The sequence below is a fragment of the Coptis chinensis genome, chromosome 6, assembly GCF_015680905.1.
Source record: "Coptis chinensis isolate HL-2020 chromosome 6, ASM1568090v1, whole genome shotgun sequence".
In the NCBI taxonomy this organism is placed as follows: Eukaryota; Viridiplantae; Streptophyta; class Magnoliopsida; order Ranunculales; family Ranunculaceae; genus Coptis; species Coptis chinensis.
The window spans coordinates 32,135,788-32,150,267 of record NC_141461.1 but is presented as its reverse complement, the minus strand read 5'-3'; the positions used below and the strand labels follow the sequence as shown (position 1 = coordinate 32,150,267).

At 34.6% G+C, this 14,480-nt stretch overlaps 1 protein-coding gene across 1 annotated transcript; it reads right to left on the bottom strand.

Annotated features, from left to right (window-relative positions):
* Nucleotides 1-81: 81 nt before the first annotated feature.
* Nucleotides 82-3,837, bottom strand: LOC147492605 (protein ECERIFERUM 2-like). Its single transcript, XM_086569329.1, has 2 exons — nucleotides 3,123-3,837; nucleotides 82-1,070 (listed from the first exon to the last, which is right to left on the bottom strand). Exons 1-2 carry the CDS (start codon nucleotides 3,549-3,551, stop codon nucleotides 204-206), a joined length of 1,296 nt encoding a protein of 431 aa, XP_086425455.1. The 5' UTR covers nucleotides 3,552-3,837; the 3' UTR covers nucleotides 82-203.
* Nucleotides 3,838-14,480: the final 10,643 nt, after the last annotated feature.

Here is a 14,480-nt window from a genome sequence, read left to right as displayed (position 1 = left end):
TATACTCCTGAAGGTTCCTTAAACAGTCACTAAATATTTGGGAAAAAAGAGTAGCAGTTGCCCCTTTAATTTGAAGATAACTTTAGAAGCGATCTAACTGATGTTGTAGATTATTTCGAACCAAATGTGTTCGTTTTAAACACCATAGCTATAGCCAAGCAATGAAAAAAGATTCTTCACACAGTAAACAAATCCACAATGTTTCAGATACCCCATTTACTTTTTAGCTCGTATTTGAGTTCCATGACTTCATTCTGTGGCAGGACTGCTGTCACAGTCCTCCCCCCTTCATCAGTCTTTGGCCCTGGAAGCACTAAGACAACTCCTTCCTTCCCAACCCCATCAATTGTATAATTTACAAAAACAGGTCTACACCCCTTAAACTCGAGTCCATAGAGCTTGGCATCTTCTAAATCCACAAACGTCAGGTTTGTACCGTACACAACAAAATCTGACGACCACTCATTTCTCAACAGAGTATCTTCAATCGGGCTACTATTATCAGCTAGCTGTTTGACTATTAATGCGGCCAATTCAGATGGTTCAGTTTCCATGATGGAGGAATCTGCTTCAACCACACGTAAAATCTGGTTGTTGGACAAAATCTCATCTTCTCTATTATGATGATTATTTCTGCAGGTGATCGTGATTCTTGATTCTGAATTTCCTCTAATTTTTGTTAAGCATTGCCAAATAACAGTGCAGAGAGCTTCAAATACTCGAACTTGGGGAGTTTGACTTTGATTTGATAATTTTGATTGTAGGTGGTTTAACTGTGTGGAGGTAACTTGAAATGAGATTGTTTCCATCATGCAGTTATTCCCAGCTATCCAGGAGTCCCTGATGGCTTCTATCTTTTTGAAGGAGAGTATTTCTGTGGGAGTTGACATTGGGCCTTCAGATTCTGTGGTTTCAGAGGGTGCTTTCGGCCGGTTCAGTGAGTTAGGTGTAAGTTTTCCAGCCATGATTTGCCCCCAGATGTTTATGAAATTTGAAGCTGAGAATGCATCTCCAAGGACATGAGCCCAGCTTAGCCCCACTGACATTCCTCCACATTTGAACCAGGTGAACTGGTACAAACAATAAGCACTATCAGTTGATAGTTTCTCAACAATACAACTTTGCAAGACACTAAACTTTTGCAAAATGAAACAGGTACACTTCATATCCTCATGGACTTAGTAATTAAGTATGCTTTTTGGACAGAAAATGATAATAATATAACATGACATACGGGTGCATATCTCGACTGGGATAAGTTGGTTGCATGATCAGAGTTACAAATTCTGGTCACCAGTTTCTGTGCCATCTCACTTCCCTTTTTAGACCTAATCACTTGAGCGTAGTTTCCATATGTCATGACATACCTACTTAAAGAAAAAACTTGAGCCTGAATGAAGTCTTCTACCTAGTTACTATTTTCTTTCTGCTATTAAAGGTACTATTAATGTTAAAAAAACTAAGTTCAGACAAAAGTAGTGAGAAGACTGATATTCCATGGGTAGCTAGATGGGGGATATGGGATGCACCAATTGTTCTTGGGTGACTGGGATAATGAGGAAAAAATTTCTCAGGGCCAAAAGAGGGGGTTGAGAAAGAATTTTTTATTATGTTTTCAGGTCTTCCTGGAACTTGATCGATGTTTAACTTTTGGTTTTGGTCAAGCCTGGGACAGGGGTTGGTGGGGTGAGGCAAGATCCTGAGATTTATTCCTACCTTCACCTTGAGAGGTTTAATAATTTAGAGATCAAACATAGGACATGCACACAAGCAGTGGTATGGAGATTATCTTGATAAAGTTGCAATGCTAATAGTTTAGGAGAACAGGAAAATTGAGTGGAAAGAGATAATAATGAATCCAGTATTTCTTTATAGAAGCTACAACACTAGATAGTATTGGTACTGTGAAAAGTTAAGAAATTGGATCCATAGTGCTGTTGATTCTTGATACCAGGAATCATAACTAGTAGCGGAGTATAGGTATGTAAATGCAGAAAAATCATTTTGTGAATGCAAAGCATATCCGTGTACGAGAAACATCAACTGAAAACACTTAAATATACTTTTAGTAGGGTACTGTTGCCGCTAAAGAATGCTTATAGGGTAAGGCATGACAAAGATCTGCCATGAGAGCTCTTACAAGACTAGAAACAATTGGTTGCATTGCATCAGCTTTCATACTTCTTAGTGCACAACATTAGTTTCATGGAGAGTATAAAAGTTGAAAATAAAAAACTGATGGTAGTTATAAATTTATTTTTTATTGAAAGTGAATGATTAATTGACGGCAGCACTTGCTACATCCAAGGGACTCAATGGTAAATCAACTTCATATTGGTTGGTAGATGCTTAATGTAGGAAACATTTTATTTTTATACCAGTGAGTGTATTTCTATTATTCTGCACCAGTGACATATGGTGTAACATGGGCCTTGTATATAGTTCTGTAGATAGGAATCTTAACTCCTTGCCTTTCTTTTTAAAGTAAAAGTAAGACAATTGCCTATCAACAGGGATCGTCTGATAGCCGTACTGTAAAGTGTAAACAAAAAATTGATCTCTCGAAATGCATGGTTGTTGGGACCATGTGAAACATTGTGGGTTTGTATTTTCTGATTTCCTTTATCTCTTAGTACAGATAAGTTTTCGGATTTGCTTTTTCGCGAATATCAGTTTCATTTTATAGGAGCTTAGGTACTGGAAAGTATGCATTTCCTGCGATGACAATTTTTCCCTCAAGAAATGAACCTGAAATACGGTTTCATAGGGTATAAATCGTGGTTAACTAACGAGATATCGCTGTAAAGTTATGTTGGCTAATTCAATCTCATCAAAGCAACAAATTTACTGTATGTGGAGCATTGTCCAGGACAATGTACTGATTGCGAAAAGATGGTAAAGAATGCACAGGTTAAATATTAACGAATATAGTTAATTTTTACTTTTATAATTTGTTCTGACAAGGAATACTCCATGATATTCTGTCTTGAACTTGCTGTGTTTCATAGCGACTCATTTTGTAAATGTTGCTGTGTGTTTTTAGTGAGGATCTTGTCAAGGCAAAACTCTTACAGACCACAATCCCAGTGAACACATACTGAACAAATTTGATGAGGACGTACCTGCATAAGAACCAAAGGGGAGAAAGACAAATCAGGACCAAGAACTTGTTTGGGAAGAAGCCAGCCGTGAACCTTGAAATCGTCAGCACCAAGACACTCGTCCAGTGTCATATTGCTCTGCGCTTCAATGATCCTCACACCGCTGTCATTGCACTTAATAAATGGTCGATCTGCTTCGGATTTTCTTATCCTTCCAGCAGCCATGTAATATAGCTGAAGCCACTTGAACATTGGTAACTTAAAATCAGCTGTAGTAATCCCTTGCACTGCACTTCTGTCGAAATAGTACAACCCTTTGAGGTAATGAAGTTTCATCAACAAATCTATGTTAGAAAGTTCATGAACCCTGTCTTCCCCTGTCACACTAGCTGGTACCACTGACGAAACTTTGATGTTGTAAATAATGTTTTCGACATCAACAGAACCCATAGTAGATTCAGAAAATAGATGGAAAGACAGGGATGCCAGATGAGAACTGAGAATGGGAAAAAAGAGATGAAAATTGATGCTTGAAGGGAGTGCACATATGTTTGTTTTGATAAGGAACGGATCTTGAGTATGTTTTTATTCAGTGGTCAAGTTGTGCGGATTGCAGTTAGGTGCCCATTTATTGCTATGGGGATTGTTAGTTGGTTGAGACTCTACTGTCTCATTTATACTATCCGCCAATTCATTGAGAAAGCTATTTATTTTCTTGCCCAATGAGTCAATGATTGAAGCAAAGCAGAGCTGTCCAAAAAGTTCATTTGAAGTAGTTTAACAGTTTAGGTGCAGGACCTGTTGTCCGCTCTCTTTGAGATACCTCTGGCTATTTATTTGCGGAAAAAGATTTTAAATTCTCTGAACATTCTCGGAATGCGTTGGTCAGAGAGTTTTACAAGGCAAGAAGCTATTCTGCTAGACTGCTATTGGTAATTTGTGACCTCTATTGGTTATACGGCCGCTGTATTGGCACTCCGATAAATGGGACTAGCACTCTTTTGACCAATTTAACAGTACTAGCACCTTTTCCATTAAATATACAAAAAACACTAACAGCAAGCATCTGCCGCGGGATCGCATAATCCACGGCATCGGGTTGCCGCGAGATTCCATATCCCATGGAAGGTAGCTTCCGTAGGTCTTTTTTAATTTTTTTTTTTTTAAATAGCCACTATAAAAAAAAAATTAGTTGTCGCGAGATAATTTTGTTTATTAAAATAGTCTTTACTTGTGTTAATTATCAAAACTCTTCTTCATTAATTTGATAACAAAATTTTCTTAGAGCATATGAAAATATTTATCACGAGATAGCAAAATTATGGCTCGATTGCATTTTTTTTTGTCATAGTTTTGGTGTTGTTTTTAGAGTGTATAAATAAATTTTAAAGAAGAAAATGAGGTATCCATATGTCGTGTGTGTTTAATACGCAAAAATTGAAGTGAAAAAAAACAAAAAACACAAAAAATATGCTACGGCAACTGCCTGCCGTGGGATATGCGATCTCGCGACAACCCGATGCAGTGGATTGTGCGATCTCGCGGCAGTTGTCTGTCGTGAGATATGAGATCTCGCGGCAACTGCCTGCTGTAGAACTATGGGCATGTAAGGTGTAAAAAGACATATAAGAAATAACCATTATTGTCTTACTTTTTGTCAAAGGGGTGCTAGTCCCATTTATCGGGGTGCCAATAGCCCAATACCACACCCCTTGGTTATATGGATGCATGTACCCAGTTCCATACGTCTACATGTGCACATTATGATTATATGACACAATAATTATGATGCAGTTGATGCTTAGGTAGGCTGAAATTATAAACCAGTGTTTTGCCCTCCTCTGTATCAATGCATCTCATGGTTTGGAACTATAGTATTTTCTTTATCTTAGGATATGGAAATGACGGACAGGTAGGACGTCACGTCATGGAATGAATTTGGATCTTGGGGATGGGACTATGGGAGGGTTTCCTGTTTTTGTTTTTTATGCGAATTTCTTGATTTGTAAAAGTAATCCAAGTGAGATTTGAACTAAAACAGTGGAAGACATCGCAAGTGTATCCAGCACTGATACAAAGTGGAAAACTTTGCTGTTATTTCAAAACTGCAAAAGCTCATATGATTTCGGTCCCTTTTTCAGGACTTCAGGTTCACTTGGATTAACAAATTTACATGGAAACAAGATGAATGCACAAGGCTTTCACATTTCTTTCGAGTGTTGGTAGCTGATTAAAAGATGTCTCATTGAAAAGCTGATTTGTGTGCTGAATATTGTAGGCCAAATGTATTTCGCACCATTAGCATAATTTTCCGCTAAATGCTCTGATTACTAAAAGATATTTGATTCAGCATTCAAATATATTTATAACTGCTAGATGTCATGCAGACATGCGGGATGCCAAAAAGCATACCAACTTCGTAAAACGTGTGAAATTGGTGGAGACACAAATTAGTTTTATGGAAAATCTATCCGAGAGTGGTGTACTACTGTACTGTAGGCAAAAATAAATGTACACAGACACACAGTCCAATTGTCCAAATAAGCTACACAGAACTCATTGTTTGGTGTAAAAAAAATTTGGGAAACTTTTTCGATGGTTAATTTTCGTCATAATTTTATTGATCTTTTTTCTTTTTCTTTTTGAAGTAAGACAGGGTTTCAACGAATCAACTAGTTGATGCTCTTGCACATGACATACCAATACAACCTTGTGTTGATATTGTCATATTGACCTTCTCTCAATGACATTAGGATGCAGATGCTATTCTATGCCTCCAAGGGGGGGAAGCAAGATTTTCCAATTGGGCTGTGTGTAGGGGTGGGCGGGCTACTAAATGGACCGTCTATCTGAACCACTTGTATGTGATTAAAACAGTAATGATTGATGTTTCACTAAACATTATGCATATTAATTAGTTTGAAAACTTAATATCATCATGTTAATTAGTTTTTGTGTTTTGATAGAGTTGGCGACTATAATCGGCGCTTACAAATCAGGGGCAGATGCAGGATTCAACAATAGGGTGGGGTGGCACTATTTCTCACAACTATTTATTTTTTTCTTTTTCTTTCTTTTTGGGTTAACAACCACTGTATTTATAATTTTTGAGGAAAGTTAGGGGCGGGGGGCTACAGCCCTGGTCACCCAACTCATAGATTCCTGCTACAAATGCTTCGATACAAATTTGAGATGATGGTGACGTGACTATTGATACAGACTGTGACCAAGTACAATAAATTATCCCCCGCATACTATGTTTTATGTTGTGGGTATGTACATGCAAGTAATGCAATGGTATGGTAGAAGCTTTATTATGGTATGGTAGAAGCTTTATTAGAGTTTATTAGTGAAAACATATATATTTTTTTTTTTATTTATTTATTCTTAAAAAGTGTTTATTAGTGAAAAAATATTTTTTGAAAAAATAAATGCGTTTGGTCTCTATTTAAAAAAAAATGGTTTTTCATCCAAAAAATACTTTTTGGTCCCAAACACTAGTTTTATGATAATTAGGTAAAATTTGTTTTTCAAGTTAAAAAACTACTTTTCTTGGTACTTGCTATGGGCACCTTCCATTTTGTGTTGGGTGGACCCAAAAAAAAAAAAAAAATTTATTGCAAGTTTGTCATTGACCTAAAAAACATAATTTGTGTTGGACACCCCCCAACTTTATCAAGCTAACCTGTTGCATTTATCATTTAGTCTTTCTCTTAACCTGTTGATTGTCAAACCTATTTAGGGTTGGATTTTATTTATTTGGGGAGAATAAGGGCCTACTTGAGACCCAAGAGTTTTTTGGTCAGTGGTGTGTTTAAGATGGTGGATTACTGGGATAGATTCGCTCCTACTACAAATTTGAGAACGTGTTTAAGATGATCCTATTTATTTGGGGAGGGGCCGTGACTATTGATACAGACTGTGACCTGTTGATACAGACTGTGACCAAGTACAATAAATTATCCCCCGCATGCTATTTTTATGTTGTGAGTGCATCGATGCAAGTAATGCAACGGCACAGTTGAGGCTTTATTAGAGTTCGGGGGGGGGGGTTGGATTTATTTATTTATTTATTGCTAAAAAGTGTTTATTAGTGATTTTTTTTAAAAAAATAGAGACCAAATGCATTTAGGGGGGAGGGGGCTATAGCCCAGGTCACCCAACTCATAGATTCGCCCCTGCTACAAATGCTTCGATACAAATTTGAGACAGATGATGGTGACGTGACTATTGATATAGACTGTGACCAAGTACAATAAATTATCCCCGCATGCTATGTTTTATGTTGTGGGTACGTCAATGCAAGTAATGCAACGGTACAGTTGAGACTTTATTAGAGTTGGGGGGTGGGGTTGGATCCTATTTATTTATTAGTGAAAAAGCATTTTTGAAAAAAGTCTCTATTTAAAAAAAAATAGTTTTTCATCCAAAAAACACTTTTTGGTCCCAAAAACTAGTTTTATGATAATTAGGTAAACCTTGTTTTTCAAGTTAAAAAAACTATTTTTCTTGGTACTCGCTATGAGCACCTTCCATTTTGTGTTGGGCGGACCCAAAAGAAAAAAAATTATTACAAGTTTGCCATTGACCTAAAAAATATAATTTGTGTTGGACACACCCCAACTTTATCAAGTTAACTTGTTGTCAATCTATTTAGTCTTTCTTTTATACAAATTAAAACTAAGAGAAGAGAGATAGGAAAGCAAACCTATAAATAGAAGAGTTGCGGTGAAGTTTGGTGGTGGTGGCGATAAAATTACTTGCTTTGTTTTATTGTTGGTGGAGATTAATGGTGGAGAATGAGATAATGAGAGTGCTGGAGACCTGAGAGTTTTTTGTAATTGAACTTGAAAGTGTAAAATGAGAGTGGCGTGTTTAAGATGGTGGATTAATGGGATGAGTTAATGGTGGACTTGAGAGTGTAGAAATTTCAGTTGGGATTGGTGGAGAGTTGAATGGGGGAGACAATGCTCTCTATTCACTGTTCTAACCGGTTTCCGGTTCTTTTGAGTGGTGCCTAACACAAATGACCATTTTTTAGTGGTATGGCAAACTTGTAATTTTGATATTTTGTGGTGGAGTCTGCCCAACACAATTTTGGTGGTGTAGGAAACAGGACTCTTTTTCTTTGAGGGAAACACTTTGGGCGCTCAAGGCAAATGAATTGCCCGGATGTTTCAGACTTTAGTATTTTATGCCGCGATATGCTGACATATATCGAGAAATATAGTGCGAAATCTGATTTGATAAAATAGCTTTTAAGAAAAATCACAACCAAACATGTTTATTCAAAAACTGTTTTTAGAATAAATATTTTTTCATAAAAATGTTTTTAAGAAAAAATGATTTTTTGAAAAAATGAGACCCAAACACCCACTAAGCTAGTGAGATGGTTGTTATAGCGGATAGTTATTTCAAAAATGAAAATAACAAAACCTCTACCACCAAGTGTAAAAAGAATACAATTGGTTGATTGTAGCTACATATAAAGTATAGTAGTAATTAAATAGTCAAACCATAATCAAACTTCTTAGTATTAAGCAATAAGCATTATCTTTTATTTAACGATTGTTCTACTGTTTTTCTCTAATTATTTTCTCCTAATCATTGTACTTATTCTATAAAAAGCCAGAGACTTGAACACATATCTACTTCCGCATCAAGTCTGCAGTTTTAGTTGACACAATTTTCAATTTACTTAAACTTAACATAATTTACATAATTTAACACAAATCAACGTTAGCGTGCAGTTTTAGTCGACAAAGAAATGAATAACACCAAAAAAGGTACAACATATTCATGTACAATGATTGAGGAATATTGCATTCAAAGAGATCATTTGCATTAACAACCTCGCTTGCCAATCCAAAAAAAAAAAAAAAAAACATTTACTATAAAGCATGTGTATATTAATTTGCAATATGTATACAAGGTAAAATATTGCTATAATTTTACATCTCGTCTGGTCTGACTTCATTAGCAATAAGATGGTTCTCAACGGCTAATAAAGTAGATTGGTGGTGCTTCTTAAATCTAAGGGGAAGACTTAATGATACATGCTCCGCCTAAAAAGAAAGAAAGAATTGAAAAAGAAAACACATAAAGATTTGAGTAAAAAAAATAGTGTATTACCATAAAAAATGACTTGAAAAACGTTTTTAATTTGTATAAGCTTGGAAAGATATTGTCCATGTATATTTTGGTTGGATGTCTTACACGTTCATCAAAATTATCAATGGTACACTCAACTATTTTGCTAAATCAGGTAGGATCATAAGAGTTGGTACTTTAGACAAATTTTGACTCGAAACTCATTGATTAATAAATCCCTATGTAAAAAAAAAAAAAAAAAACTCCATGTGCATACCACATACATATCTTTTGTTGTATGTTTACCTGAATATGATATTTTGGGTATACCCTTAGCAAATAAAAAGTATAAATTTATTCACAGTAGCTTATGTAAGCAAATTATACAAGTGTTATAGTTTAGACTAGATTTTGAACCTGGCCATACGCCTGGGATCTTTTAGGTATCTTTTGTGATCTAAAAGAAATACTTTATTATGATAGTTTTTATATTTAAAAAATTTATGGTCTAATTCAAGTACAAAATGTGTGGCTCTTTCGCGTAAGACTCCTAAGAGTATAAGCAACTAACCCAACCAATGAGGCAGTGACCCACTACTAATTTTACTATCATCACTTAAAGTTTCCAAGTTGAAGTAGAGTTTACAAAAAAAAACTTTCAAAACCATTATGTTTATTCTTGTGACTTGCATTGCTTGGAAAGATAGTCTGCAGCCAGATATGTCATCCCTCCAAACCCCAAAAACATTGCACGTATATATTGTTCCAATTGCAGTTTTTTAGTACTGCCAACTTGTTTCATATGTTTGAATTGAGACTATTGAGAGTCATACTGGATTCGACTTACATATAAACCTACTTTAATAGCTGGTACTTTACTGGGCTTTGGGCTTGACTATTGTAATTGGTCTAAACTTAGTTGTTATTAGAGTGAAGAGTATGTGTCTCTTGAGTTAGAGCATGTGTCTTGGTGTCTCCTTTTTCGATCTTTTTTCGTGAAACCCGTCTCCAATTTTTTAGTTGAAACTTGAAACTGAGAATGAAGTTATTACTTCATTTCTCTTTGGATTAATTTGAAGTTATTATATTTTTTTTGGATTTTTAAATTCCTTTTATGTTCTTCATCAGTTACATTTGTCTCCTTCAACAATTTTTCTTCGTTCTTGACAGTGTTATTGTAGGTATTTATTTGATATATTTGTTTTTAAATACATTTTTTAATGCAATGAGTAAATCCGTTCTAGAGAATTGGTAATTGATTAAATCTGTAGTAATGTATAGTATATTGTTGCATTGTTTATTGTCTCCTTTGAAATATAGTACTTCGTTGACCATCCCACCTCAGCACCTCTTTAACTTGTCCAGTATTTTAGTTCACAGTAATGTGATATAGGTAATGGTTTGGTTGTTGAATTGTTTAAATAACACTGATGCTATAGGATGTTTAAAGAAGCCCATTCTTTTTTTGTTGAGATTTTTAAACTAATAGGCCAAATAAGTTGTTTCTATTCCTGTGTGGGCCTATTATATTAGAGAAAGAAAATTTTGTCCTCCAATCTTTATTGTACTTGGTAATGTGTAATTGTGTATCACTGTATTAGTGTATATCATTGTATATTTGCATGTATGTTGCTTTGAGTAATCAGTATACATGCTCCAGTTTCTACATCCAAAATAAGGTCAAATCATTAATGAGGTCTTATTCTCACATTTTAATGATTCAACTACATTGTCCAGATAATTTAGATATATCTCTCAATCCCTGTCTAGATGTTGTTCTTAAAACCACCACATACAATTGCCCATGTGTGAAAATTGTAATAGATTCACATCAATTTCCAACCTGAATTTCCTAGTACCTTGGAAAGCAGTGGAGGGTCTTTATGATTTTGGCAAGTCTCGTGCTATTGGTATTAGAATTTTTTTGTCAAAAAAGTTGAGAGAGCTATTGGAAGCTTCAAGTGTCCTTGTTGCTGTCAATCAGGTGGAATTCAACCCAGCTTGGCAACAGTCTCAGTTGCGTGTCTTTTGCCAATTGAATGGAGTACACCTATCCATGAGTTATAACTTTTAAGGAACTTAAACTTATAACTTTAATATTATACCCCTCTTTGCAGAGCTTTTTTCCATATTTGGCCTTCACTTTGCAAGGATATTAACCATTAGGTTCCCCTGGTTCAGCATGGCTAAAGAGTATTGTGCGTAAGCATCTAAGATTAAGTATGGTGTCAGAGAAATTGTTGAAGACTCCTGCACAAATTGCTCTTAGTTGGGAACTCCAAATGGGTAACAGTGTGCTGCCTAAGAGGCATGAATGATGGAGAATCTTTACTGCTTTGATTGGTTAATTCCTGAGGACTCTTTTGTGAAGTTCTCTAAAATTGAACAGACAATAACTGATCTCTAGCTTGTAATACTTTTATGGAATTGTAGGTCGATTTTGTTCTTTGCGTGCTCTGACTACACTTAATCAATCATTGCATGTTGTCCACTTATGCATCTGAAGCCATTTATGATTTTTTATTATTCAGAAAATAGGATCGGGGGTTGAACTGGATTTGATATGTACCATTCTTATGCTATCTAGTTATATTATTTGTTTGGTATTCTTGAGAATAGTATGTTGGTAACCAACATGTTAGTTATTCACTTGTGCTTATTGACTCGTCTTCTACTTGTTCAGTTGTGCTTTTGGTGGTGTTATTCATAAAATTAATCTATAATTTCTAAACATCAAAATTACATATGTCGTAGTAGGTAGTACTATTTATGTCTTGATGTGGTTGTCAGGCACTATATATTAACTTTGTTTTTTGTTTCAAATTAATTGTAAACTTACCAAATGGTTGCATGACAATATTTTGACGTATTTAGTGAGAAGGTGTTGCAAAAGATTGGTTTGGGAATTGATAAGGTGTTGCAAAAGATTGGTTTGGGAATTGATATGCAAGGTAATGTCCATAAGGAGTCCAATTCAACAATTGAATTTATAACTTAGTTATCATTAAAAATAGTTAAAAGTTTGCCTTCTCGTGAATAACTAGCACGATCTTCAGTTGACTCTTCTTTAGTTTCCAGTTTTTCAAAATCATCAACCAATTTGTATGACTACCGAGTCAGGTTCTTTTCCTACCTGTATCGAATAGAACATGCTGAGCAAAATCTTTTTCATGTAAAACCTGATTGATTTAGATCGGGAAAATCGTACGGATTTTATGAAACCGTGTGGATTTTATGAAATTGTGTGCTATGGGCTCGAATCCTTAGTCATCTGTTTCCCTTGTTTGATTTCTTTTCTATTTTATTGCATTTCATATATTAGAGGACCTATATTTGTATTTAGTCTAATAAAAAATGATTCTATCATTGATGTATCTGCAATTCAATATGGATGGATATATACCACATATATATGCCTATCTTACTCTCATTTTTTCCTATAATTTTTTATTACTTGAACGATCGATTCTTTTTTTTTTCCCCGCCTTATCTCTAAGGCAAATAAGATGTAAACTTCCCCTATAGATTGAGAGTTTTCTAATAGGAAATGCTTCATTTTTATAGATTTTACATTTAAAATTCTTACGATCTAGTTCAAGCACAAAATGTGATGCTTTAGTTAAATCCTTCAATATACAAAAGGCTTTAACTACGCATTTGGTAGTAACTCCTGACACCACACGAGAACACCCCAACTAATACATCACAATTAATCTATGTAGGTACAAACTGTAGTAAGCACTTATAGTAGTAATAACTTATAAGTTATAAGTTATAATTAAGTACAAAATATTCAAGTTCTTTTATCTCCCCTAGTCCCTTTAATATTAAACTGGATAGCTTAATTCAAAAAAATTGGCCATCTCAGCAATTAAGAGTCTCCTTGTGTATTTGCCTTACTCAATTTATCTTCTTTTTTATTTCCTTCTTATATATTTTGAATAAATTATGGTCTTTTTCCAAGTTACAGTTGGTTGATCTCAGCCCTAGCGGTATTCTGGCCACCTGTCAATATTTCAAAATAGGTATTTATTTGAACCAAGTGTGTTCTATGCTCCAATGCGCTTATCATCAGTCTATCATATATGTCCCATTCCCCAAGCCCCTTTGAAGTCCAAGCAAAAGCCCCATTTCCAGTCAAGGTTTTTGTGATATTATGTCAAATGGATTCAATGTTAAGATGGAACCTAGACACGTTCATAACATAGTTTCTAGACTTTTTCATGATTTTTTGACAAACACACAATTTCTCTAATTGAATCCCATTTTGTGTTTTCTTAACTGGCAATGAGGTTACTTGGCCACAACAATAATGATATTCTTTTCTTTAATTCCAACATGAAAGATCAAAATCTATTCATAGGGGCGGATGGAAATGTCTTGGTGCCAAGTCTTGCTTAATTCAATGCAATGGTAATTCTTTTACAATTTTGAATTTAATGAGTGTGTTTCATTTCAAGTTCCATTATGCATATTTATTTTGGTGGTGTTAATGCCTACAATTTTATGACAACATCCTCTCACTCAAATTTTATGCTTTTACCTATAGCTAAATTGTTAATACCATTGGGGGTAAGATAATGCGTATGTGACATGTCTGTATACACGCGGTTTATGGTGCAAATAGATAGTCTTAGAATAATAATATGAAGTCCATTTATGTTGTTGGGAATATTTAACATTGTTCTTTCCATGATCACCGTGTTATGCAAGTTTCTGGTTAATTTGTATTTTTTTTCTACTGTGCTTTCATGGCTTCATTATCTATTCTCTTCGAAACTTCCAATTATTTTTAAGATTTTTAGGAGAGAGCTTCAAATTTACGTATTTTTGATAAAATAATTGCTAGTTAAACATAATTATTTTTGCGGAATTTGTGGGTGGGGTAAATATAATTGCTAGTTAAACATAATTATTTTTGTGGAATTTATGGGGTAATTTTTTCCTATTTTTGAGGAAATAATAGGTAGTTAAAAATAATTATGTTTTAGGAAATAATTGTACATACTAATTTGAATTGTACTTAAGTTGGAAGAGTTTTACTAAAAGAGTACGTTTTGTTAAATGGCTTATGTTGATATTTAATTCCAACATTGAAGAAAAATCCATACGTACATAATTTGTGTGGGTAATAATATCATGTTTCCTATTTTTTAGAAAATAATTGATATATTCTTTATACGTGTTGAATTTGTGTGGTAATTTCTTTCCTATTTTTGAGAAAATAATTGTTAGTTAAACATAATTATGTTGGGCGGAATTTGTGGGAACTAATTTGAATTGCACTTA